Below are 25,848 nucleotides of genomic sequence, written 5' to 3'. Positions count from 1 at the left end.
CCATTTTATTATTTTCAAAATTCTTCAGTCTCTGTTTGGTCGGTTGCTGATTACAACCATTTTCAGGTCTTAACTGTACCTCAGCCACTCAGGAACATTAACCGTCTTCTTGGTAATGAACTCCAGTATAGATTTGGCCTTGTGTACTGTAATTCGACTGTAAGTCGACCACATTCAATGTCGTCTTGGTAAGCAACTCCAGTGGCCCTGTGTTTAAGGTTATTGTCCAGCTGAAAGGTGAATTTATCTCCCAGTGTCTGATGGAAAGCAGACGGAACCAGGTTTTCCTCTAGGATTTTGCCTGTGCTTAGCTCCATTCCGTTTCTTTTTTATCCTGTAAAACTCCCCAGTCCTTAACGATTACAACATACCCATAACATGATGCAGCCACCACTATGGTTGAAAATGTGGAACGTGGTACTCAGTAATGTGTTTGCCTCAAACATAACACTTTGTATTCAGGACAAAAAGTTAATTCCTTGCCACATTTCTTCCAGTATTACTTTACTGCTTTGTTGCAAACAAGATGTATTTTTTGACATATTTTTATTCTGTACAGGGTTCCTTCTTTTCACCCTGTCAATAAGGTTAGTATTGTGGAGTATCTACAATGTTGTTGATCCATCCACAGTTTTCTCCTATCAAAGCCATTAAATGACCAACGGGACATTAAAAACTGTAATATCTTATGCTTTATGGAGTCAGGGCTGAACGACGACACTATCAACATACAGCTGGCTGGCTATACGTTATCGGCAGGGTAGAACAGCAGCGTCTGGTAAGACAAGGGGCGGCAGACTATGTATTTTTGTAAATAACAGCTGGTGCACGATATCTAAGGAAGTCTCGAGTTATTGCTCCACTGTAGCTGTTTACATACCACCACAGTCAGAGGCTGGCACTAAGACAGCATTGAATGAGCTGTATTCCGCCATAAGCAAACAAGAAACCACTCACCCAGAGGCGGCGCTCCTAGTAGCCGGGAACATTATTGCAGGGAAACTTAAATCAGTTTCACCAAATTTCTAATCAGCATATTAAATGTGCAACCAGAGGGAAAAGAACTCTGAACCACCTTTACTCCACACACGGAGATACATACAAAGCTCTCCTTCACCCTCCATTTGACAAATCTGACCATAATTCCATCCTCCTGATTCCTGCTTACAAGCAAAAACGAAAGCAGGAACCACCAGTGACTAGATCAATAAAAAAGTGGTCAGCTGAAGCAGATGATAAGCTACAGGACTGTTTTGCATAGAAACCCTGCATTATTTGGGTATCTAGCACAGACTGGAATATGTTCCGGGATTCCTCCGATGGCATTGAGGAGTACACCACATCAGTCATTGGCTTTATCAATAAATGCATCAATGATGTCGTCCCCACAGTGACCGTACGTACATAAGCCAACCAGAAGCCATGGATTACAGGCAACATTCGCACTAAAGTCTAGAGCTGCCGCTTTCAAAGAGATGGACTTTAACCAGGAACCTTATAAGAAATCCTATGCCCTCCGACGAACCATCAAACAGGCAAAGGGTCAATACAGGACTAAGATCGAGTCGTACTACACCGGCTCTGATCCTCATCGGATGTGGCAGGGCTTGCAAACCATTACAGACTACAAAGGGAAGCACAGCCGAGAACTGCCCAGTGACATGAGCCTACCAGACGAGCTAAACTACTTCTATGCTCGCTTCAAGGCAAATAACACTGAAACATGCATGAGAGCACCAGCTGTTCCGGAAGACTGTGCGATCACGGTCTCCGCTGCCGATGTGAGTAAGACCTTTAAACAGGTCAACAATCGGCCAGACGGATTACCAGGACGTGTACTGCGAGCACTGACCAACTGGCAAGTGTCTTCACTGACATTTTCAACCTCTCCCTGTCTGAGTCTGTAATACAAACATGTTTTAAGCAGACCACCATAGTGCCTGTGCCCAAGCACACTAAGGTAACCTGCCTAAATGACTACGAACCCGTAGCACTCATGTCTGTAGCCATGACGTGCTTTGAAAGGCCAATTTGCATACCGCCACAACAGATCCACAGATGATGCAATCTCTATTGCACTCCACACTGCCCTTTCCCACCTGGACAAAAGGAACACCTATGTGAGAATGCTATTCATTGACTACAGCTCAGCGTTCAACACCATAGTGTCCTCAAAGCTCATCAATAAGCTATGGACCCTGGGACTAAACAGCTCCCTCTGCAACTGGATCCTGGACATCCTGACAGGCCGCCCCCAGGTGGTCATTGTAGGTAACAACACATCAGCCGCGCTGATCCTCAACACGGGGGCCCGTCAGGGGTGCGTGCTAAGTCCCGTCCTGTAATCCCTGTTCACCCATGACTGCACGGCCAGGCACGACTCCAACACCATCATTAAGTTTGCCGATGACACAACAGTCTGATCACCGACAACGGCGAGAAAGCCTATAGGGAGGAGGTCAGAGACCTGGCCGTGTGGTGCCAGGACAACAACCTCTCCCTCAACATGATCAAGACAAAGGAGTTGATTGTGGACTGCAGGAAAAAGAGGACCAAGCACGCCCCCATTCTCATCGACGGGGCTGCAGTGGAGCAGATTGAGAGCTTCGAGTTCCCACATCACCAACCAACTAACATGGTCCAAGCATACCAAGACAATCGTGAAGAGGGCATGACAAAACCTATTCCCCCTCAGGAGACTGAAAATATTTGGCATGGGTCCTCAGACCCTCAAAAGGTTCTACAGCTGCACCATCGAGAGCATGGTTGCATCACTGCCTGGTATGGCAACTGCTCTGCCTCCGACCGCAAGGCACTACAGAGTGTACGGCGAACGGCCCAGTACATCACTGGGGCCAAGCTTCCTGCCATCCAGGACCTCTATACCAGGCGGTGTCAGAGGAAGGCCCTAAAAATGGTCAAGGACTCCAGCCACCCTAGTCATAGACTGTTCTCTCTGCTACCGCATTGGCAAGCGGTACCGGAGTGCCAAGTCTAGGTCCAAGAGGCTTCGAAACAGCTTCTTCCCCCCCAAGCCATACGACTCCTGAGCATCTAATCAAATGGCTACCCAGACTATTTGCATTGCCCCCCCCCCCCTTTACACCACTGATATTCTCTGGTGTTTTCATCTATGTATAGTCACCTTAATAACTCTACCTGCATGTACATATATCCTCAACTAACCGGTGCCCCCGCACATTTACTCTGTACCAGAACCCCCCTGTATATAGCCTCCACATTGACTCTGTACCCCTGTATATAGCCTCCACATTGACTCTGTACCGGTACCCCCTGTATATAGCCTCCACATTGACTCTGTACCGGTACCCCCTGTATATAGCCTCCACATTGACTCTGTACTGGTACCCCCTGTATATAGTCTCCACATTTACTCTGTACCGGTACCCCCTGTATATAACCTCCACATTGACTCTGTACCGGTGCCCCCTGTATATAGCCTCCACATTGACTCTGTACCGGTACCCCCCTGTATATAGCCTCCACATTGACTCTGTACCGGTACCCCCCTGTATATAGCCTCCACATTGACTCGGTACCGGTACCCCCTGTATATAGCCTCTACATTGACTCTGTACCGGTACCCCCTGTATATATCCTCCACATTGACTCTGTACCGGTGCCCCCTGTATATAGCCTCCACATTGACTCTGTACCGGTACCCCCTGTATATAGCCTCCACATTTACTCTGTACCGGTGCCCCCTGTATATAGCCTCCACATTGACTCTGTACCGGTACCCCCTGTATATAGCCTCCACATTGACTCTGTACCGGTACCCCCTGTATATAGCCTCCACATTGACTCTGTACTGGTACCCCCTGTATATAGCCTCCACATTGACTCTGTACCGGTACCCCCTGTATATAGCCTCCACATTGACTCTGTACCGTAATACCCTGTATATAGCCTCCACATTGACTCTGTACCGTAATACCCTGTATATAGCCTCCACATTGACTCTGTACTGGTACCCCCTGTATATAGCCTCCATATTGACTCTGTACCGGTACCTCCTGTATATAGCCTCCACATTGACTCTGTACCGGTACCCCTTGTATATAGCCTCCACATTGACTCTGTACCGGTACCCCCTGTATATAGCCTCCACATTGACTCTGTACCAGTACCCCTCTGTATATAGTCTCGCTATTGTTATTTTACTGCTGCTCTTTAATTACTTGTTACTTTTATTTCTTATTCTTATCCGCATTTTTTTAAACTGCATTTTTGGTTAGTGGCTTGCAAGTAAGCATTTCACTGTGAGGTCTACTACAGGACGCCTGTATCTTTGTAGTGACTGGGTGTATTGATCCACAATCCAAGCTGTAATTAATAACTTCACCGTGTTCAAAGGGATATTTAATGTCTGCTTTTTTTTTTACCCATCTACCAATAGGTGCCCTTCTTTACCCATCTACCAATAGGTGCCCTTCTTTACCCATCTACCAATAGGTGCCCTTCTTTACCCATCTACCAATAGGTGCCCTTCTTTACCCATCTACCAATAGGTGCCCTTCTTTACCCATCTACCAATAGGTGCCCTTCTTTACCCATCTACCAATAGGTGCCCTTCTTTACCCATCTACCAATAGGTGCCCTTCTTTACCCATCTACCAATAGGTGCCCTTCTTTACCCATCTACCAATAGGTGCCCTTCTTTACCCATCTACCAATAGGTGCCCTTCTTTACCCATCTACCAATAGGTGCCCTTCTTTACCCATCTACCAATAGGTGCCCTTCTTTATGAGGAAATGGAAAACCTCACTGGTCTTTGTGGTTGAATCTGTGTTTGAAATTCACTGCTCGACTGAGGGCTTTTATAGATAATTGTATGTGTGGGGTACAGAGATGAGGTAGTCATTCAAACATCATGTTAAACACTTTTATTGCACACTGAGTGAGTCCATGCAACTTATTACATGACTTTGTTAAGCACATGTCTACTCCTGAACTTATTTAGGCTCCTTACCATAACAAAGAGTTTGAGTACTTATTGACTCAAGACATTTCAGCTTTTACATTTTTAATTAACTTGTAAAACATTTCTAAAAACATTATTCCACTTTGACATTATGGGTTATTGTGATGTCATTATGGGGTTATTGTGATGTCATTATGGGGTCTTGTGTGTAAGCCGGTGACCAAAACAATCTCTATATAATTCATTTTAAGTTCAGGCTGTAACTAGGGCTGTTGATGTGACCATATTACCGCCACACCGGCAGTCATGAGTCATGACATCAGTCAAATTCCATTTGACTGTTGAGTCACGGTAATCTCCTGTTATGCACTCTGGACATGCTTTGGTAGTACCCAACTTGCTAACGACCATCAGGTCCTAATGACCTGGTACTTGGGGCTCTATTGTTCCTCCATCAGGTCCTAATGGCCTGGTACTCAGGGCTCTATTGTCCCTCCATCAGGTCCTAATGGCCTGGTACTCAGGGCTCTATTGTCCCTCCATCAGGTCCTAATGACTGGGTACTCAGGGCTCTATTGTCCCTCCATCAGGTCCTAATGGCCTGGTACTCAGGGCTCTATTGTCCCTCCATCAGGTCCTAATGACCGGGGTACTCAGGGCTCTATTGTCCCCCCATCAGGTCCTAATGGCCTGGTACTCAGGGCTCTATTGTCCCTCTTTAACTTCTCTGTCAATGCAATTGATATCAAAAATCACAGCAAACACTTATCAACAAAACATCAGGCCTATCATACTTTTAAAAATGCACCTCACTGTGATGATCAATTTGAAGGTTGAAACAGTGGTGTGGATGTTGTTTCAAAGCCTAACACAATGAAATGGACAACGCTTTCTAAGGTGATGATTCATTCAAAACATTCATATGCATATTAAATGTCATGCGTTTGAGCCCAAGCCCAGAAAAAAACTGAATTAAAATTATGATTGTGCCATTATATATAGCTTACCACATATTACAAATGTCTGCAAATGTATTACAAATAAAAACATAAATACCCTATTTACATAAGTATTCAGAACCTTAGTTATGAGACTTGAAATTGAGCTCAGGTGCATCTTGTTTCCATTGATCATCCTTGAGATGTTCCTACAACTTGATTGGAGTCCACCTGTGATTAATTCAATTGATTGGACATGAGTTGGAAAGGCACACACCTGTCTATATAAGGTCCCACAGTTGACAGTGCATGTCAAAGCAAAAACCAAGCCATGAGGTCGAAGGAATTGTCCGTAGAGCTCCGAGACAATGCCTAGTGCTAACTGTAAAGTTTGGTGGGGGAGGTATAATGGCCTGGGGCAGTTTTTCATGGTTGTAAAGCCAGTGGAAGAGAGATTACGTCTCCTCTATCACATTCTGGATCTCTGGACTTGTCCATCCACATCAATACAGTCCACAAAGCACTGCTCCTCACTGTCATTCTGGATCTCTGGGCTAAGAAACACAGTTTCTAGTGAAGCCTATGACCTCGCGTCTGGACTCGGTTCTTCATCAGAGCAGCTTTATACCCTAACTAAATTGGAACAGGCAAAACTATCATCCCTGGTGAAATCTATTTTCTTGTCAATTTATTTAATTGTTTTTATTGATTTGTTGCTTACCATTTCTCAGGATGTTCCTGTTCAAAATCAACAGATTGCAATAGTTTGTACTGCCGTGATGCAATGCATGCAACGTTATCTATTAGTGAGTCTGTCGCCTGTTCCATTAGTGAGTCTGTCGCCTGTTCCATTAGTGAGTCTGTCGCCTGTTCCATTAGTGAGTCTGTCGCCTGTTCCGTTAGTGAGTCTGTCGCCTGTTCCGTTAGTGAGTCTGTCGCCTGTTCCGTTAGTGAGTCTGTCGCCTGTTCCATTAGTGAGTCTGTCGCCTGTTCCATTAGTGAGTCTGTCGCCTGTTCCATTAGTGAGTCTGTCGCCTGTTCCATTAGTGAGTCTGTCGCCTGTTCCATTAGTGAGTCTGTCGCCTGTTCCATTAGTGAGTCTGTCGCCTGTTCCATTAGTGAGTCTGTCGCCTGTTCCATTAGTGAGTCTGTCGCCTGTTCCATTAGTGAGTCTGTCGCCTGTTCCATTAGTGAGTCTGTCGCCTGTTCCATTAGTGAGTCTGTCGCCTGTTCCATTAGTGAGTCTGTCGCCTGTTCCATTAGTGAGTCTGCAGGCTATTTATTTAGTGAGTCTGCAGCCTATTTATGTAGTGAGTCTGCAGTCTATTTATTTAGTGAGTCTGTAGCCTATTTATGTAGTGAGTCTGTCGCCTGTTCCATTAGTGAGTCTGTCGCCTGTTCCATTAGTGAGTCTGTCGCCTGTTCCATTAGTGAGTCTGTCGCCTGTTCCATTAGTGAGTCTGCAGCCTATTTATTTAGTGAGTCTGCAGCCTATTTATGTAGTGAGTCTGCAGCCTATTTATGTAGTGAGTCTGCAGCCTATTTATGTAGTGAGTCTGCAGTCTATTTATGTAGTGAGTCTGCAGCCTATTTATTTAGTGAGTCTGCAGTCTATTTATGTAGTGAGTCTGCAGTCTATTTATGTAGTGAGTCTGCAGCCTATTTATTTAGTGAGTCTGCAGCCTATTTATTTAGTGAGTCTGCAGCCTATTTATGTAGTGAGTCTGCAGCCTATTTATTTAGTGAGTCTGCAGCCTATTTATGTAGTGAGTCTGCAGCCTATTTATTTAGTGAGTCTGTAGCCTATTTATTTAGTGAGTCTGCAGCCTATTTATGTAGTGAGTCTGCAGCCTATTTATTTAGTGAGTATGCAGGCTATTTATGTAGTGAGTATGCAGGCTATTTATGTAGTGAGTCTGCAGCCTATTTATTTAGTGAGTCTGCAGCCTATTTATTTAGTGAGTCTGCAGCCTATTTATTTAGTGAGTCTGCAGCCTATTTATTTAGTGAGTCTGCAGGCTATTTATGTAGCGAGTCTGCAGCCTATTTATGTAGTGAGTCTGCAGCCTATTTATGTAGTGAGTCTGCAGCCTATTTATTTAGTGAGTCTGTAGCCTATTTATTTAGTGAGTCTATAGCCTATTTCATTAGTGCGTCTGCCACCATGCCCTCAGTCCACTCCTCTAGTGGTGTCTAGTTGTACTGTTCACCCATACTCATTCAACGTAGACTGTAGCAAACAGTTGCAAAGGGTTTTGCATTGGAGACCGTTTACTCCCAAAGGAAACTGTTTCGCAACGAAAATAACTGTCTATTGGACAAATTCAGGTGGGTCCCCCTCTGCTTTATCCTGCTGCTTCCGCTTGCTTATGTTTGGTTCCTAGTCAATACGGCCATAACAGAGCTTTTGGGTGGAAGGGCTGGGCCACACATTTTGTCCTGACCCTGGAACACAGTCTCCCCCCCCCCCCAGGGAGGAAGTCTGGGCCTTTCCTTCCTGTTCTTCCACCTCTAAGCAGCCCAACACCCTGTTTAAATATAAACACTTTGAAAAAGACAATTCCTGTTCTCACTTTCTCTCTTCCTTGAAGGGAGTCATTTACTGTATCTAACTTGACTGGATTGTGGTGAAAGGACCCATTTTAAGAGGTTCTTGAACCAGGCCCAAATCCCACCCTTCCGTCTCCCTATTGCGGATCCCTCACCCGCCAGGAGAAACCTCCTAAACAGGCTGGGGGACTGCCGCTCCCTACTGCACTGTGTCAGAGCTGTAGGCGTTCACTTGATCAACACGGTAGTTAGCTTGTCTTATCTTGGTATGCTGTCTTGAAAGGAGGTGTGTTTACGCCGTTGCCATTCAGACTAGGGAATGCCCTAAAACCGAGTCATTATGTTGACAACTGTCCCTGTTCCCACAACCTTAATTCTCCATTGTGTCATTACTCAGATATGAGCTAACAACACCTTAAAGTGTTTTAGATGAAACTGTGGGAAGTTTCCTCTGTTTCACATTTCGTGAGGTAAAGCTCAATCTGCGGTTTGGTTTGTTATTCCCCTTGAATTTGGGAGAGCAAAACTTTGTTATTTCATAGAGGAATGTCCTTCAGATAGAGCAGTGTTTTTGTATTTTATCTATATTTATCCCTGTCAGACTCCAGTATTTATCCCTCCCTGTCAGACTCCAGTATTTATCCCTCCCTGTCAGACTCCAGTATTTATCCCTGTCAGACTCCAGTATTTATCCCTGTCAGACTCCAGTATTTATCCCTGTCAGACTCCAGTATTTATCCCTGTCAGACTCCAGTATTTATCCCTCCCTGTCAGACTCCAGTATTTATCCCTCCCTGTCAGACTCCAGTATTTATCCCTCCCTGTCAGACTCCAGTATTTATCCCTCCCTGTCAGACTCCAGTATTTATCCCTCCCTGTCAGACTCCAGTATTTATCCCTCCCTGTCAGACTCCAGTATTTATCCCTCCCTGTCAGACTCCAGTATTTATCCCTCCCTGTCAGACTCCAGTATTTATCCCTCCCTGTCAGACTCCAGTATTTATCCCTCCCTGTCAGACTCCAGTATTTATCCCTCCCTGTCAGACTCCAGTATTTATCCCTCCCTGTCAGACTCCAGTATTTATCCCTCCCTGTCAGACTCCAGTATTTATCCCTCCCTGTCAGACTCTAGTATTTATCCCTCCCTGTCAGACTCCAGTATTTATCCCTCCCTGTCAGACTCCAGTATTTATCCCTCCCTGTCAGACTCCAGTATTTATCCCTGTCAGTATTTATTTAGACTTCCAGAACTTATTTAGACTTGCCATAAAAAGGGGGCTGAATACTTATTGACTCAAGACATTTCAGCTTTTCATTGTTCATTGATTTTGTAAACATTTCTAAAAAAACATAATTCCACTTTGACGTTATGTGGTATGGGTATTGTGTGTAGGACAGTGACAATTTCTGGGGGAATTGAATCCATTTTAAAATTCAGGCTGTAACAACCAAACTGTGGAAAAAAGCCTCTGTGCCTGTCCTCCTCCAGATGGCCCCTGGCTCTGTCACTGCTCTTTGGAGGAACTCTCCCGTCATTCTTCTCTGTTATCACGAACACATCTGTTACTGTGATTTCCCTCCCAAAAACAAGCCGTCGGAGTCAAACACACTGCCACTTCTTCTTCTGTGGTAGTTAACCAGCGGGGGATCTCAGCTCAGAGGGCAACAAGGCTTTAGTCACTATGGCTGTGAGACTGTACAAAGCTGATCTTATGCCCAGATGAATGAATGAATATCATCCACACAGCTTATCTCTTTAAAATGTTTCCCTTCATAGTGTTGATAGCTGTCTAGAAGATGGTATTTATACTTTTTCCTCCATCTTTTTCTCCTAGTTAGACTTTTCTTTCTGTTTCAGGGTTTGAGCTCTTCTCTCGTTCTCCCACCTCACATTGCAGCCAGGTATCAAAGCCCCAGGCGGTGCTCGTTGGACTTTGCTTTATGAGTGAGCAGTGTAGGGCAGCTAAGATTAAACACGCTGACAACAGTGGCTTGCAAAAGTATATATTTTTTTCTTCCTATTTTGTTGCATTACAACCTGTACTTTAAATTGATTTTTATTTGGATTTCATGTAATGGGCATACACAAAACAACCCAAATTGGTGAAGTGAAATGAAAAAAATAACTTGTTTTTAAAAAAAAATCTGTAATGAAAAGTGGTGCATGCATATGTATTCAGCCCCTTTGCTATGAAGCTCCTAAATAAGATCTGGTGCAACCAAATACCTTCAGAAGTCACATGATTAGTTAAATAAAGTCCACCTGTGTGCAGTCTAAGTGTCACATGATCTGTCACATGATCTCAGTATGTATATATACACACACTTGTTCTGAAAGGCCCCAGAGTCTGCAACACCACTAAGCAAGCAACACTATGAAGACCAAGGAGCTCTCCAAACAGGTCAGGGACAAAGTTGTGAAGTACAGATCAGGGTTGGGTTATAAATAAAATATCTGAAACTTTGAACATATTGGCCTAACACATTGGAATAAATGTGGGTTTTGACACTGTTATGTAGGTGTCATAACCAGCCATAAAAATAACACTATGTCACAACAGGTCTAAATAGATGTGTCATGTCAGTGTTATGACAGGTTATGACCATGTTATGACAGGTTATGACCGTGTCAAGTAAAGCGTTACCAAATCTTGTGATGCGCCTCTGAACCAGGGTTCTAGAAAATAAGCCTTGTGTCAACCAGACTAACATGGTCATCTGTAGCTCAGGTGGTAGAGCATGACACGGCAGGATAGTGTGTTTGATTCCCGGCGGGCACCCGTACCTAAAACGTATGCCCGCGTGACTGTAAGTCGCGTTTGGATAAAAGCATCTGCTAAATTGCATATATTATTTGTGTAACGTTGTGCGTCTCCCTCTGTCGCTCTCTCTCTACCTCTACCTTTACCTCTCTCTCTCTCTCTACCTCTACCTCTCTCTCTCTCTCTACCTCTACCTCTCTCTCTCTCTACCTCTCTCTCTACCTCTCTCTCTACCTCTCTCTCTACCTCTCTCTCTACCTCTCTCTACCTCTCTCTCTACCTCTCTCTCTCTCTACCTCTCTCTCTCTCTACCTCTCTCTACCTCTCTCTACCTCTCTCTCTACCTCTCTCTCTCTCTACCTCTCTCTCTCTCTACCTCTCTCTACCTCTCTCTACCTCTCTCTACCTCTCTCTCTCTCTCTCTCTCTCTCTCTCTCTCTCTCTCTCTCTCTCTCTCTCTACCTCTCTCTCTACCTCTACCTCTCTCTACCTCTCTCTACCTCTCTCTACCTCTCTCTACCTCTCTCTCTCTACCTCTCTCTCTCTACATACATACATACATACATACATACATACATACATACATACATACATACATACATACATATATATATATACGTGTATATATATATATATATATATATATATATATATATATATATATATATATATATATATATATATATATATTATATATATATATTATATATATATATATATATATATATATATATATATATATATATATATATATATTTATATATATAATATATATATATATATATTTATTTTTTATTTTATTTCACCTTTATTTAACCAGGTAGGCTAGTTGAGAACAAGTTCTCATTTGCAACTGCGACCTGGCCAAGATAAGGCATAGCAGTGTGAACAGACAACACAGAGTTACACATGGAGTAAACAATTAGCAAGTCAATAACACAGTAGAAAAAAAGGGGAGTCTATATATACATTGTGTGCAAAAGGCATGAGAAGGTAGGCAAATAATTACAATTATGCAGATTAACACTGGAGTGATAAATGATCAGATGGTTATGTACAGGTAGAGATATTGGTGTGCAAAAGAGCAGAAAAATAAAAATAAATAAATAAAAACAGTATGGGGATGAGGTAGGTGAAAATGGGTGGGCTATTTACCAATAGACTATGTACAGCTGCAGCGATCGGTTAGCTGCTCAGATAGCAGATGTTTGAAGTTGGTGAGGGAGATAAAAGTCTCCAACTTCAGCGATTTTTGCAATTCGTTCCAGTCACAGGCAGCAGAGAACTGGAACGAAAGGCGGCCAAATGAGGTGTTGGCTTTAGGGATGATCAGTGAGATACACCTGCTGGAGCGCGTGCTACGGATGGGTGTTGCCATCGTAACCAGTGAACTGAGATAAGGCGGAGCTTTACCTAGCATGGACTTGTAGATGACCTGGAGCCAGTGGGTCTGGCGACGAATATGTAGCGAGGGCCAGCCGACTAGAGCATACAAGTCGCAGTGGTGGGTGGTATAAGGTGCTTTAGTGACAAAACGGATGGCACTGTGATAAACTGCATCCAGTTTGCTGAGTAGAGTGTTGGAAGCAATTTTGTAGATGACGTCGCCGAAGTCGAGGATTGGTAGGATAGTCAGTTTTACTAGGGTAAGTTTGGCGGCGTGAGTGAAGGAGGCTTTGTTGCGGAATAGAAAGCCGACTCTTGATTTGATTTTCGATTGGAGATGTTTGATATGGGTCTGGAAGGAGAGTTTAGAGTCTAGCCAGACACCTAGGTACTTATAGATGTCCACATATTCAAGGTCGGAACCATCCAGGGTGGTGATGCTGGTCAGGCGTGCGGGTGCAGGCAGCGAACGGTTGAAAAGCATGCATTTGGTTTTACTAGCGTTTAAGAGCAGTTGGAGGCCACGGAAGGAGTGCTGTATGGCATTGAAGCTCGTTTGGAGGTTAGATAGCACAGTGTCCAAGGACGGGCCGGAAGTATATAGAATGGTGTCGTCTGCGTAGAGGTGGATCAGGGAATCGCCCGCAGCATGAGAAACATCATTGATATATACAGAGAAAAGAGTCGGCCCGAGAATTGAACCCTGTGGCACCCCCATAGAGACTGCCAGAGGACCGGACAGCATGCCCTCCGATTTGACACACTGAACTCTGTCTGCAAAGTAATTGGTGAACCAGGCAAGGCAGTCATCCGAAAAACCGAGGCTACTGAGTCTGCCGATAAGAATACGGTGATTGACAGAGTCGAAAGTATATATATATATGTGTATATGTTGTAACAATGTACAAATGGTTAAAGAACACAATGGAAAATAAATAAGCATAAATATGGGTTGTATTTACAATGGTGTTTGTTCTTCACTGGTTGTTCTTCACTGGTCATCTTGCTGCTGTGATGGCACACTGTGGAATTTCACTCAGTAGATATGGGACAATATCAAAATTGGATTTGTTTTCAAATTCTTTGTTGATCTGTGTAATCTCTCTACCTCTCTCTCTCTCTACCTCTCTTTCTCTCCAGGCCCAGGACAAGAGGAAAGCTCTGGAGGAGACCAAAGCCTACACCACCCAGTCCCTGGCCAGCGTGGCGTACCAGATCAATGCCTTAGCCAACAACGTGCTGCAGCTGCTGGACATCCAGGCCTCACAGATGTGCCGAATGGAGTCCTCAATCAATCACATCTCTCAGGTCAGGACACACTCTGAGTCTCTCTTGCTTTTTCTCAAACACACACACACACACACATCCACAGCTGTGGTGAATCAACCACTTCTCTCAGGCCAGGACACGTGGACACCCCCACCCACCAAACCACAGCTAAACTTGAAGAGCTGACATAGAAATAGACTTAGTTTATTTTCTCTTAGTCCATGTATAGGGTGGCTTTTTGCAGTGACTATAGTGCCTTTATTGATTAACTGTGTGTTTGTATGAAGGACCGATTCTCTGCGCCTCCATGCACTCTCTCTGTTTCTCTCTCTTTCTCACACACCCCCACACACCAGGGTTTCTTTTAGGAACGTTTTGGCGGCAGACAACGTGACCGGCAAAATATACATTTACCCGACACATGACAAATTTACCTGACACATGACAAATTTACCAGACACATGACAAATTTACCAGACACATGACAAATTTACCTGACACATGACACATTTACCAGACACATGACAAATTTACCAGACACATGACACATTTACCTGACACATGACACATTTACCTGACACATGACAAATTTACCTGACACATGACAAATTTACCTGACACATGACACATTTACCTGACACATGACACATTTACCTGACACATGACACATTTACCTGACACATGACACATTTACCTGACACATGACACATTTACCTGACACATGACACATTTACCTGACACATGACAAATTTACCTGACACATGACAAATTTACCTGACACATGACACATTTACCTGACACATGACACATTTACCTGACACATGACACTTACCTGACACATGACACATGAAACATTTACCTGACACATGACACATTTACCTGACACATGACACATTTACCTGACACATGACACATTTACCTGACACATGACACATTTACCTGACACATGACACATTTACCTGACACATTTACCTGACACATGACACATTTACCTGACACATGACACATTTACCTGACACATTTACCTGACACATGACACATTTACCTGACACATGACACATTTACCTGACACATGACACATTTACCTGACACATTTACCAGACACATGACACATTTACCAGACACATGACACATTTACCAGACACATGACACATTTACCAGACACATGACACATTTACCTGACACATGACACATTTACCTGACACATGACACATTTACCTGACACATGACACATTTACCTGACACATGACACATTTACCTGACACATGACACATTTACCTGACACATTTACCTGACACATTTACCTGACACATGACACATTTACCTGACACATGACACATTTACCTGACACATTTACCTGACACATGACACATTTACCTGACACATGACACATTTACCTGACACATTTACCTGACACATGACACATTTACCTGACACATGACACATTTACCTGACACATGACACATTTACCTGACACATTTACCAGACACATGACACATTTACCAGACACATGACACATTTACCTGACACATGACACATTTACCTGACACATGACACATTTACCTGACACATTTACCTGACACATTTACCTGACACATGACACATTTACCTGACACATTTACCTGACACATGACACATTTACCTGACACATGACACATTTACCTGACACATTTACCTGACACATGACACATTTACCTGACACATGACACATTTACCTGACACATTTACCTGACACATGACACATTTACCTGACACATTTACCTGACACATGACACATTTACCTGACACATTTACCTGACACATTTACCTGACACATGACACGTTTACCTGACACATTTACCTGACACATTTACCTGACACATGACACATTTACCTGACACATGACACATTTACCTGACACATGACACATTTACCTGACACATGACACATTTACCTGACACATGACACATTTACCTGACACATGACACATTTACCTGACACATGACACATTTACCTGACACATGACACATTTACCTGACACATGACACATTTACCTGACACATTTACCTGACACATGACACATTTACCTGACACATTTACCTGACACATTTACCTGACACATGACACGTTTACCTGACACATTTACCTGACACATTTACCTGACACATGACACATTTACCTGACACATGACACATTTACCTGACACATGACACATTTACCTGACACATGACACATTTACCTGACACATGACACATTTACCTGACACATGACACATTTACCTGACACATGACACATTTACCTGACACATGACACATTTACCTGACACATGACACATTTACCTGACACATGACACATTTACCTGACACATGACACATTTACCAGACACATGACACATTTACCAGACACATGACACATTTACCTGACACATGACACATTTACCTGACACATTTACCTGACACATGACACATTTACCAGACACATGACACATTTACCAGACACTTGACACATTTACCAGACACATGACACATTTACCAGACACATGACACATTTACCAGACACATGACACATTTACCAGACACATGACACATTTACCAGACACATGACACATTTACCTGACACATGACACATTTACCTGACACATGACACATTTACCTGACACATGACACATTTACCTGACACATGACACATTTACCTGACACATGACACATTTACCTGACACATTTACCTGACACATTTACCTGACACATTACACATTTACCTGACACATTACACATTTACCTGACACATGACACATTTACCTGACACATTTACCTGACACATGACACATTTACCTGACACATGACACATTTACCTGACACATTTACCTGACACATTTACCTGACACATGACACATTTACCTGACACATGACACATTTACCTGACACATGACACATTTACCTGACACATTACACATTTACCTGACACATGACACATTTACCTGACACATTTACCTGACACATGACACATTTACCTGACACATGACACATTTACCTGACACATTTACCTGACACATGACACATTTACCTGACACATGACACATTTACCTGACACATTTACCTGACACATGACACATTTACCTGACACATGACACATTTACCTGACACATGACACATTTACCTGACACATTTACCTGACACATTTACCTGACACATGACACATTTACCTGACACATGACACATTTACCTGACACATGACACATTTACCTGACACATGACACATTTACCTGACACATGACACATTTACCTGACACATGACACATTTACCTGACACATGACACATTTACCTGACACATGACACATTTACCTGACACATGACACATTTACCAGACACATGACACATTTACCTGACACATGACACATTTACCTGACACATGACACATTTACCTGACACATGACACATTTACCAGACACATGACACATTTACCTGACACATGACACATTTACCTGACACATGACACATTTACCTGACACATGACACATTTACCTGACACATGACACATTTACCTGACACATGACACATTTACCAGACACATGACACATTTACCTGACACATGACACATTTACCTGACACATGACACATTTACCAGACACATGACACATTTACCTGACACATGACACATTTACCTGACACATGACACATTTACCTGACACATGACACATTTACCTGACACATTTACCTGACACATGACACATTTACCTGACACATGACACATTTACCTGACACATGACACATTTACCTGACACATGACACATTTACCTGACACATTTACCTGACACATGACACATTTACCTGACACATGACACATTTACCTGACACATGACACATTTACCTGACACATTTACCTGACACATTTACCTGACACATGACACGTTTACCTGACACATTTACCTGACACATTTACCTGACACATGACACATTTACCTGACACATGACACATTTACCTGACACATGACACATTTACCTGACACATGACACATTTACCTGACACATGACACATTTACCTGACACATTACACATTTACCTGACACATGACACATTTACCTGACACATGACACATTTACCTGACACATGACACATTTACCAGACACATGACACATTTACCTGACACATGACACATTTACCTGACACATGACACATTTACCTGACACATGACACATTTACCAGACACATGACACATTTACCAGACACATGACACATTTACCTGACACATGACACATTTACCTGACACATGACACATTTACCTGACACATGACACATTTACCTGACACATGACACATTTACCAGACACATGACACATTTACCTGACACATGACACATTTACCTGACACATTTACCTGACACATGACACATTTACCTGACACATGACACATTTACCTGACACATGACACATTTACCTGACACATTTACCTGACACATGACACATTTACCTGACACATGACACATTTACCTGACACATGACACATTTACCTGACACATTTACCTGACACATTTACCTGACACATGACACGTTTACCTGACACATTTACCTGACACATTTACCTGACACATGACACATTTACCTGACACATGACACATTTACCTGACACATGACACATTTACCTGACACATGACACATTTACCTGACACATGACACATTTACCTGACACATGACACATTTACCTGACACATGACACATTTACCAGACACATTTACCAGACACATGACACATTTACCTGACACATGACACATTTACCTGACACATGACACATTTACCTGACACATGACACATTTACCTGACACATGACACATTTACCTGACACATGACACATTTACCTGACACATTACACATTTACCTGACACATTACACATTTACCTGACACATGACACATTTACCTGACACATGACACATTTACCTGACACATGACACATTTACCAGACACATGACACATTTACCAGACACATGACACATTTACCTGACACATGACACATTTACCTGACACATTTACCTGACACATGACACATTTACCAGACACATGACACATTTACCAGACACATGACACATTTACCAGACACATGACACATTTACCAGACACATGACACATTTACCAGACACATGACACATTTACCAGACACATGACACATTTACCAGACACATGACACATTTACCAGACACATGACACATTTACCAGACACATGACACATTTACCAGACACATGACACATTTACCAGACACATGACACATTTACCTGACACATGACACATTTACCTGACACATGACACATTTACCTGACACATGACACATTTACCTGACACATGACACATTTACCTGACACATGACACATTTACCTGACACATGACACATTTACCTGACACATGACACATTTACCTGACACATTTACCTGACACATGACACATTTACCTGACACATGACACATTTACCTGACACATGACACATTTACCTGACACATGACACATTTACCTGACACATGACACATTTACCTGACACATTTACCTGACACATTTACCTGACACATGACACATTTACCTGACACATGACACATTTACCTGACACATGACACATTTACCTGACACATGACACATTTACCTGACACATTTACATGACACATTTACCTGACACATTTACCTGACACATGACACATTTACCTGACACATTTACCTGACACATGACACATTTACCTGACACATGACACATTTACCTGACACATGACACATTTACCTGACACATTTACCTGACACATGACACATTTACCTGACACATGACACATTTACCTGACACATGACACATTTACCTGACACATGACACATTTACCTGACACATGACACATTTACCTGACACATGACACATTTACCTGACACATGACACATTTACCTGACACATGACACATTTACCTGACACATGACACATTTACCTGACACATGACACATTTACCTGACACATGACACATTTACCTGACACATGACACATTTACCTGACACATGACACATTTACCTGACACATGACACATTTACCTGACACATGACACATTTACCTGACACATGACACATTTACCTGACACATTTACCTGACACATGACACATTTACCTGACACATGACACATTTACCTGACACATTTACCTGACACATGACACATTTACCTGACACATGACACATTTACCTGACACATGACACATTTACCTGACACATGACACATTTACCTGACACATTTACCTGACACATTTACCTGACACATGACACATTTACCTGACACATGACACATTTACCTGACACATGACACATTTACCTGACACATGACACATTTACCTGACACATGACACATTTACCTGACACATGACACATTTACCTGACACATGACACATTTACCTGACACATGACACATTTACCTGACACATGACACATTTACCAGACACATGACACATTTACCAGACACATGACACATTTACCAGACACATGACACATTTACCTGACACATGACACATTTACCTGACACATGACACATTTACCTGACACATGACACATTTACCTGACACATTTACCTGACACATTTACCTGACACATTTACCTGACACATGACACATTTACCTGACACATGACACATTTACCTGACACATGACACATTTACCTGACACATTTACCTGACACATGACACATTTACCTGACACATGACACATTTACCTGACACATTTACCTGACACATGACACATTTACCTGACACATGACACATTTACCTGACACATGACACATTTACCTGACACATTTACCTGACACATTTACCTGACACATGACACATTTACCTGACACATGACACATTTACCTGACACATGACACATTTACCTGACACATGACACATTTACCTGACACATGACACATTTACCTGACACATGACACATTTACCTGACACATGACACATTTACCAGACACATGACACATTTACCAGACACATGACACATTTACCTGACACATGACACATTTACCTGACACATGACACATTTACCTGACACATGACACGTTTACCAGACACATGACACATTTACCTGACACATGACACATTTACCTGACACATGACACATTTACCTGACACATGACACATTTACCTGACACATGACACATTTACCTGACACATGACACATTTACCTGACACATGACACATTTACCTGACACATGACACATTTACCTGACACATGACACATTTACCTGACACATGACACATTTACCTGACACATGACACATTTACCTGACACATTTACCTGACACATGACAAATTTACCAGACACATGACACATTTACCTGACACATGACACATTTACCTGACACATGACACATTTACCTGACACATTTACCTGACACATTTACCTGACACATTTACCTGACACATGACACATTTACCTGACACATGACACATTTACCTGACACATGACACATTTACCTGACACATGACACATTTACCTGACACATGACACATTTACCTGACACATGACACATTTACCTGACACATGACACATTTACCTGACACATGACACATTTACCTGACACATGACACATTTACCTGACACATGACACATTTACCTGACACATTTACCTGACACATGACACATTTACCTGGCACATGACACATTTACCTGACACATGACACATTTACCTGGCACATTACACATTTACCTGGCACATTACACATTTACCTGGCACATGACACATTTACCTGACACATGACACATTTACCTGACACATGACACATTTACCTGACACATGACACATTTACCTGACACATGACACATTTACCTGACACATGACACATTTACCTGACACATGACACATTTACCTGACACATTTACCTGACAGACCTCTAAATGCATTGGGGGGGCGTACCACATTAGGGAGTCCACCCACGATGCTCAAAAATCACATTCAGATGATTGTAATTCGTCTTATCAGAATAGAAATTAGCCTGTAAAGTTGTAATCAAATAAAGTAGAACCATGTTAACAAACCAACACGACAGGTTTTTATTGATAAGCAAAACATTGCCTGTTGCGTCTTTATCCCTACTATAAATCATAAATTAATATCATTTTAAAAAAACAACACATTAATAAAACACAACTTCAAAATATAATATCTGCATAATATAATTTGCGAACAACCTGTCCTGTAGGCTATTTTTATGAACATTTTCTGTTAATAAATCACAAAACACAAATGTTTTTCCAATACGATCTAGGTCTCTCTGTAATTTAATCAAGCCTAGGCAGGAACATTTGAATGAAGAAATAACCGAACGTGGCTGTCTCTGAACACCAGGGACGGCCCGCCCCAACTCCCCATTCCCGCTACATTTCAGCACCACAGCAGTGGAGAGAGGGGACTCTCAGCACGGCCACACAATGAAAGAAACTATCAAATTGATGTCTGAACATTTACAAACTGTCAAATAAAACAGATTTGTACCTTTGTCAGCTTGGGGATTTGATCCAGCAATGTGGTTCGTTGAGAACATGCTCCTTTGAAACGAGGCCCCGCGCCACGCATTAATCAAAGCACATGTTTCCAAAACTCAAATTATACCTCACTGTTTTTTTTTTTACAGTTCTACTGTACGATGTTAATAAATGTTACGTCTATTGTAACTCTCGTAGTGTCATGACTTGTGATACTGTATATGTGACTTATTGATAACGAGGCTGTTTCCTGCTATAGGCAGTCGGCTACCTAGTGATTGCAACATTGTAACTTCCTGATGTGAACAGTTGGCAACAATGTATCGTTTCCAAGCAGCTACTGAAGAAGCTCAACTGAAAAGAACCAATAGTGTATAAAACTCTAGTCTATCAATTAAAACAGCCGTTGCTGTTTGGGAAGTCGCACTCCTTTCAGTAGCATCGGCCTCGCTACCTTGGTTACGGGGATAATCAACACGGTCTTCGCTCCGCGGGGTACACTTAGCTGAAGTCCTTAATGAGGAGCTCGTGTCTTCGGTGTGATGTAGAAACACAACTGACAGTAATGTCTCAGCAGCTTGAGGATGTCTCATCCTAATGAAGGATATTTGCCTTGGAAAATGTGTATTTTAGTTAACATTTACTTAACTTAGGCAAGTCAGTCAAGAACAAATTCTTGTTTACAATGACGGCCCACACAGGCCAAACCCGGACAACACTGGGACAATTGTGCGCCGCCCTATGGGACTCCCAATCACGGCCGGATGTGATACAGCATGGATTTGAACCAGTGACGCCTCTTGAACTGACATGCAGTGCCTTAGACTGCTACACCATTGTTTTGCAATACATTCTTTTATTTTTATTCTCCCTGACAATTTGGCCACCAACAATTGTATTTATCGGTTAAAAAGCAAACGGACAAAAGTCGACCCTGATTGATCAGCTCACTGTTGCCCTTTGCCTCACACTGTTAGTCCGAACTGGGACTCCTAGGCCACAGACCAGGCTCACACTGTTAGTCCGAACTGGGACTCCTAGGCCACAGACCAGGCTCACACTGTTAGTCCAAACTGGGACTCCTAGGCCACAGACCAGGCTCACACTGTTAGTCCAAACTGGGACTCCTAGGCCACAGACCAGGCTCACACTGTTAGTCCAAACTGGGACTCCTAGGCCACAGACCAGGCTCACACTGTTAGTCCAAACTGGGACTCCTAGGCCACAGACCAGGCTCACACTGTTAGTCCAAACTGGGACTCCTAGGCCACAGACCAGGCTCACACTGTTAGTCCAAACTGGGACTCCTAGGCCACAGACCAGGCTCACACTGTTAGTCCAAACTGGGACTCCTAGGCCACAGACCAGGCTCACACTGTTAGTCCAAACTGGGACTCCCAGACCAGGCCACAGACCAGGCCACAGACCAGGCTCACACTGTTAGTCCAAACTGGGACTCCCAGGCCACAGACCAGGCTCACACTGTTAGTCCAAATATGGGACTCCTAGGCCACAGACCAGGCTCACACTGTTAGTCCAAACTGGGACTCCCAGGCCACAGACCAGGCTCACACTGTTAGTCCAAACTGGGACTCCCAGGCCAGACCACAGACCAGGCCACAGACCAGGCTCACACTGTTAGTCCAAACTGGGACTCCCAGGCCAGACCACAGACCAGGCCACAGACCAGGCTCACACTGTTAGTCCAAACTGGGACTCCCAGGCCAGACCACAGACCAGGCCACAGACCAGGCTCACACTGTTAGTCCAAACTGGGACTCCTAGGCCAGACCACAGACCAGGCCACAGACCAGGCTCACACTGTTAGTCCAAACTGGGACTCCCAGGCCAGACCACAGACCAGGCCACAGACCAGGCTCACACTGTTAGTCCAAACTGGGACTCCCAGGCCAGACCACAGACCAGGCCACAGACCAGGCTCACACTGTTAGTCCAAACTGGGACTCCCAGGCCAGACCACAGACCAGACCCCAGACCAGACCCCAGTCATTTCGAGCAGGTAAATCCACCAGCTCATCCAATGAGGTCATTAAGGACTTGGAACAAAGGGACTAAGGCATGTGGCAGCTCACCATGGACTACAGCTGGGAAATGTTGACCAATGTCCCAAACCCTACATCATAATGTAGCCTGGAGATTATGCACCCATTTAGTCATAGCCTTCAGGTCAGGTCTTGACACAGTGTTTGGGGTCGTAGTTGACAGTTGTTAATGATAGTGGAACAGAGAAGACCCTCCCCTGTTTCTATGTTTTCTCTGAGAGTGAGAGTGAGAGTGAGAGAGAGAACAGATGACACACCTAGGTCCAAAACGGCACTTTATTCCTGTCTCCATGACAACGATCCTTGCCATCCCTGACAATCACGAACCTGCAAAGAGAGCGAAATTGGTTGAACATGTTCACCAGAGAGAACCTACTCACTCACTGCAATGGTCTGATGGAGTTGCTGAGCACAGTTCACCATCTGTTTCACTGTATGAAGGGTCAGGGTTATTCTAGTAAACAACCACATTCCTCTGTCAACTACTTCTATCAGTAAATAACCACCTGTTAACTACTACTATTAGTAAACAACCACATTCCTCTGTCAACAACTACTATTAGTAAACAACCACATTCCTCTGTCAACTACTTCTATTAGTAAATAACCACCTGTCAACAACTACTATTAGTAAACAACCACATTCCTCTGTCAACTACTTCTATCAGTAAATAACCACATTCTACTATCAACAACTACTATTAGTAAACAACCACATTCCTCTGTCAACAACTACCATTAGTAAACAACCACATTCCTCTGTTAACTACTACTATTAGTAAACAACCACATTCCTCTGTCAACTACTTCTATCAGTAAATAACCACATTCTACTATCAACAACTACTATTAGTAAACAACCACATTCCTCTGTCAACAACTACCATTAGTAAACAACCACATTCCTCTGTTAACTACTACTATTAGTAAACAACCACATTCCTCTGTCAACAACTACTATTAGTAAACAACCACATTCCTCTGTCAACAACTACCATTAGTAAACAACCACATTCCTCTGTCAACAACTACTATTAGTAAACAACCACATTCCTCTGTCAACAACTACCAATAGTAAACAACCACATTCCTCTGTCAACATCTACTATTAGTAGTGACTATGAATGGTTAGTATAGCGTGCCTTTCTCTGTAATGGTGGAGCGAACAATTCATTGGTCATTTGTTAATAGTAGCTGGATTGACGGCTATGAATGATTTGTAGACTCTAGTAGTATGATGTTTTCTCTGTCCCGACAATGTGGGTGGATGTCCATGAACTGTGGATCATAATGAAGAGTTAGGGCCTCGGTCTGTGTTAATAACTGAAAGTTAGGGCCTCGGTCTGTGTTAATAACTGAGAGTTAGGGCCTCGGTCTGTGTTAATAACTGAGAGTTAGGGCCTCGGTCTGTGTTAATAACTGAGAGTTAGGGCCTCGGTCTGTGTTAATAACTGAGAGTTAGGGCCTCGGTCTGTGTTAATAA

At 43.0% G+C, this 25,848-nt stretch overlaps 1 protein-coding gene across 19 annotated transcripts in view; it reads left to right on the top strand.

Moving 5' to 3' along the window:
* The window catches only part of LOC110536535 (abl interactor 1), a 101,540-nt gene that overhangs the window by 9,525 nt on the left and 66,167 nt on the right, over positions 1-25,848 (top strand). For all 19 annotated transcript variants that reach the window (XM_090189246.1, XM_090189248.1, XM_090189247.1 and 16 more), the window contains exon 2: positions 13,723-13,890. In XM_090189246.1, coding sequence (XP_090045372.1) covers positions 13,723-13,890 — 168 coding nt within the window. The remainder of the gene's footprint in view (positions 1-13,722; positions 13,891-25,848) is intronic.

Source organism: Oncorhynchus mykiss, chromosome 11, assembly GCF_057628025.1.
Source record: "Oncorhynchus mykiss isolate SJ-2025 chromosome 11, ASM5762802v1, whole genome shotgun sequence".
Lineage (NCBI taxonomy): Eukaryota > Metazoa > Chordata > Actinopteri > Salmoniformes > Salmonidae > Oncorhynchus > Oncorhynchus mykiss.
Note: the sequence above shows the minus strand (reverse complement) of the source record. Positions and strands in the feature narration are given on the sequence as shown.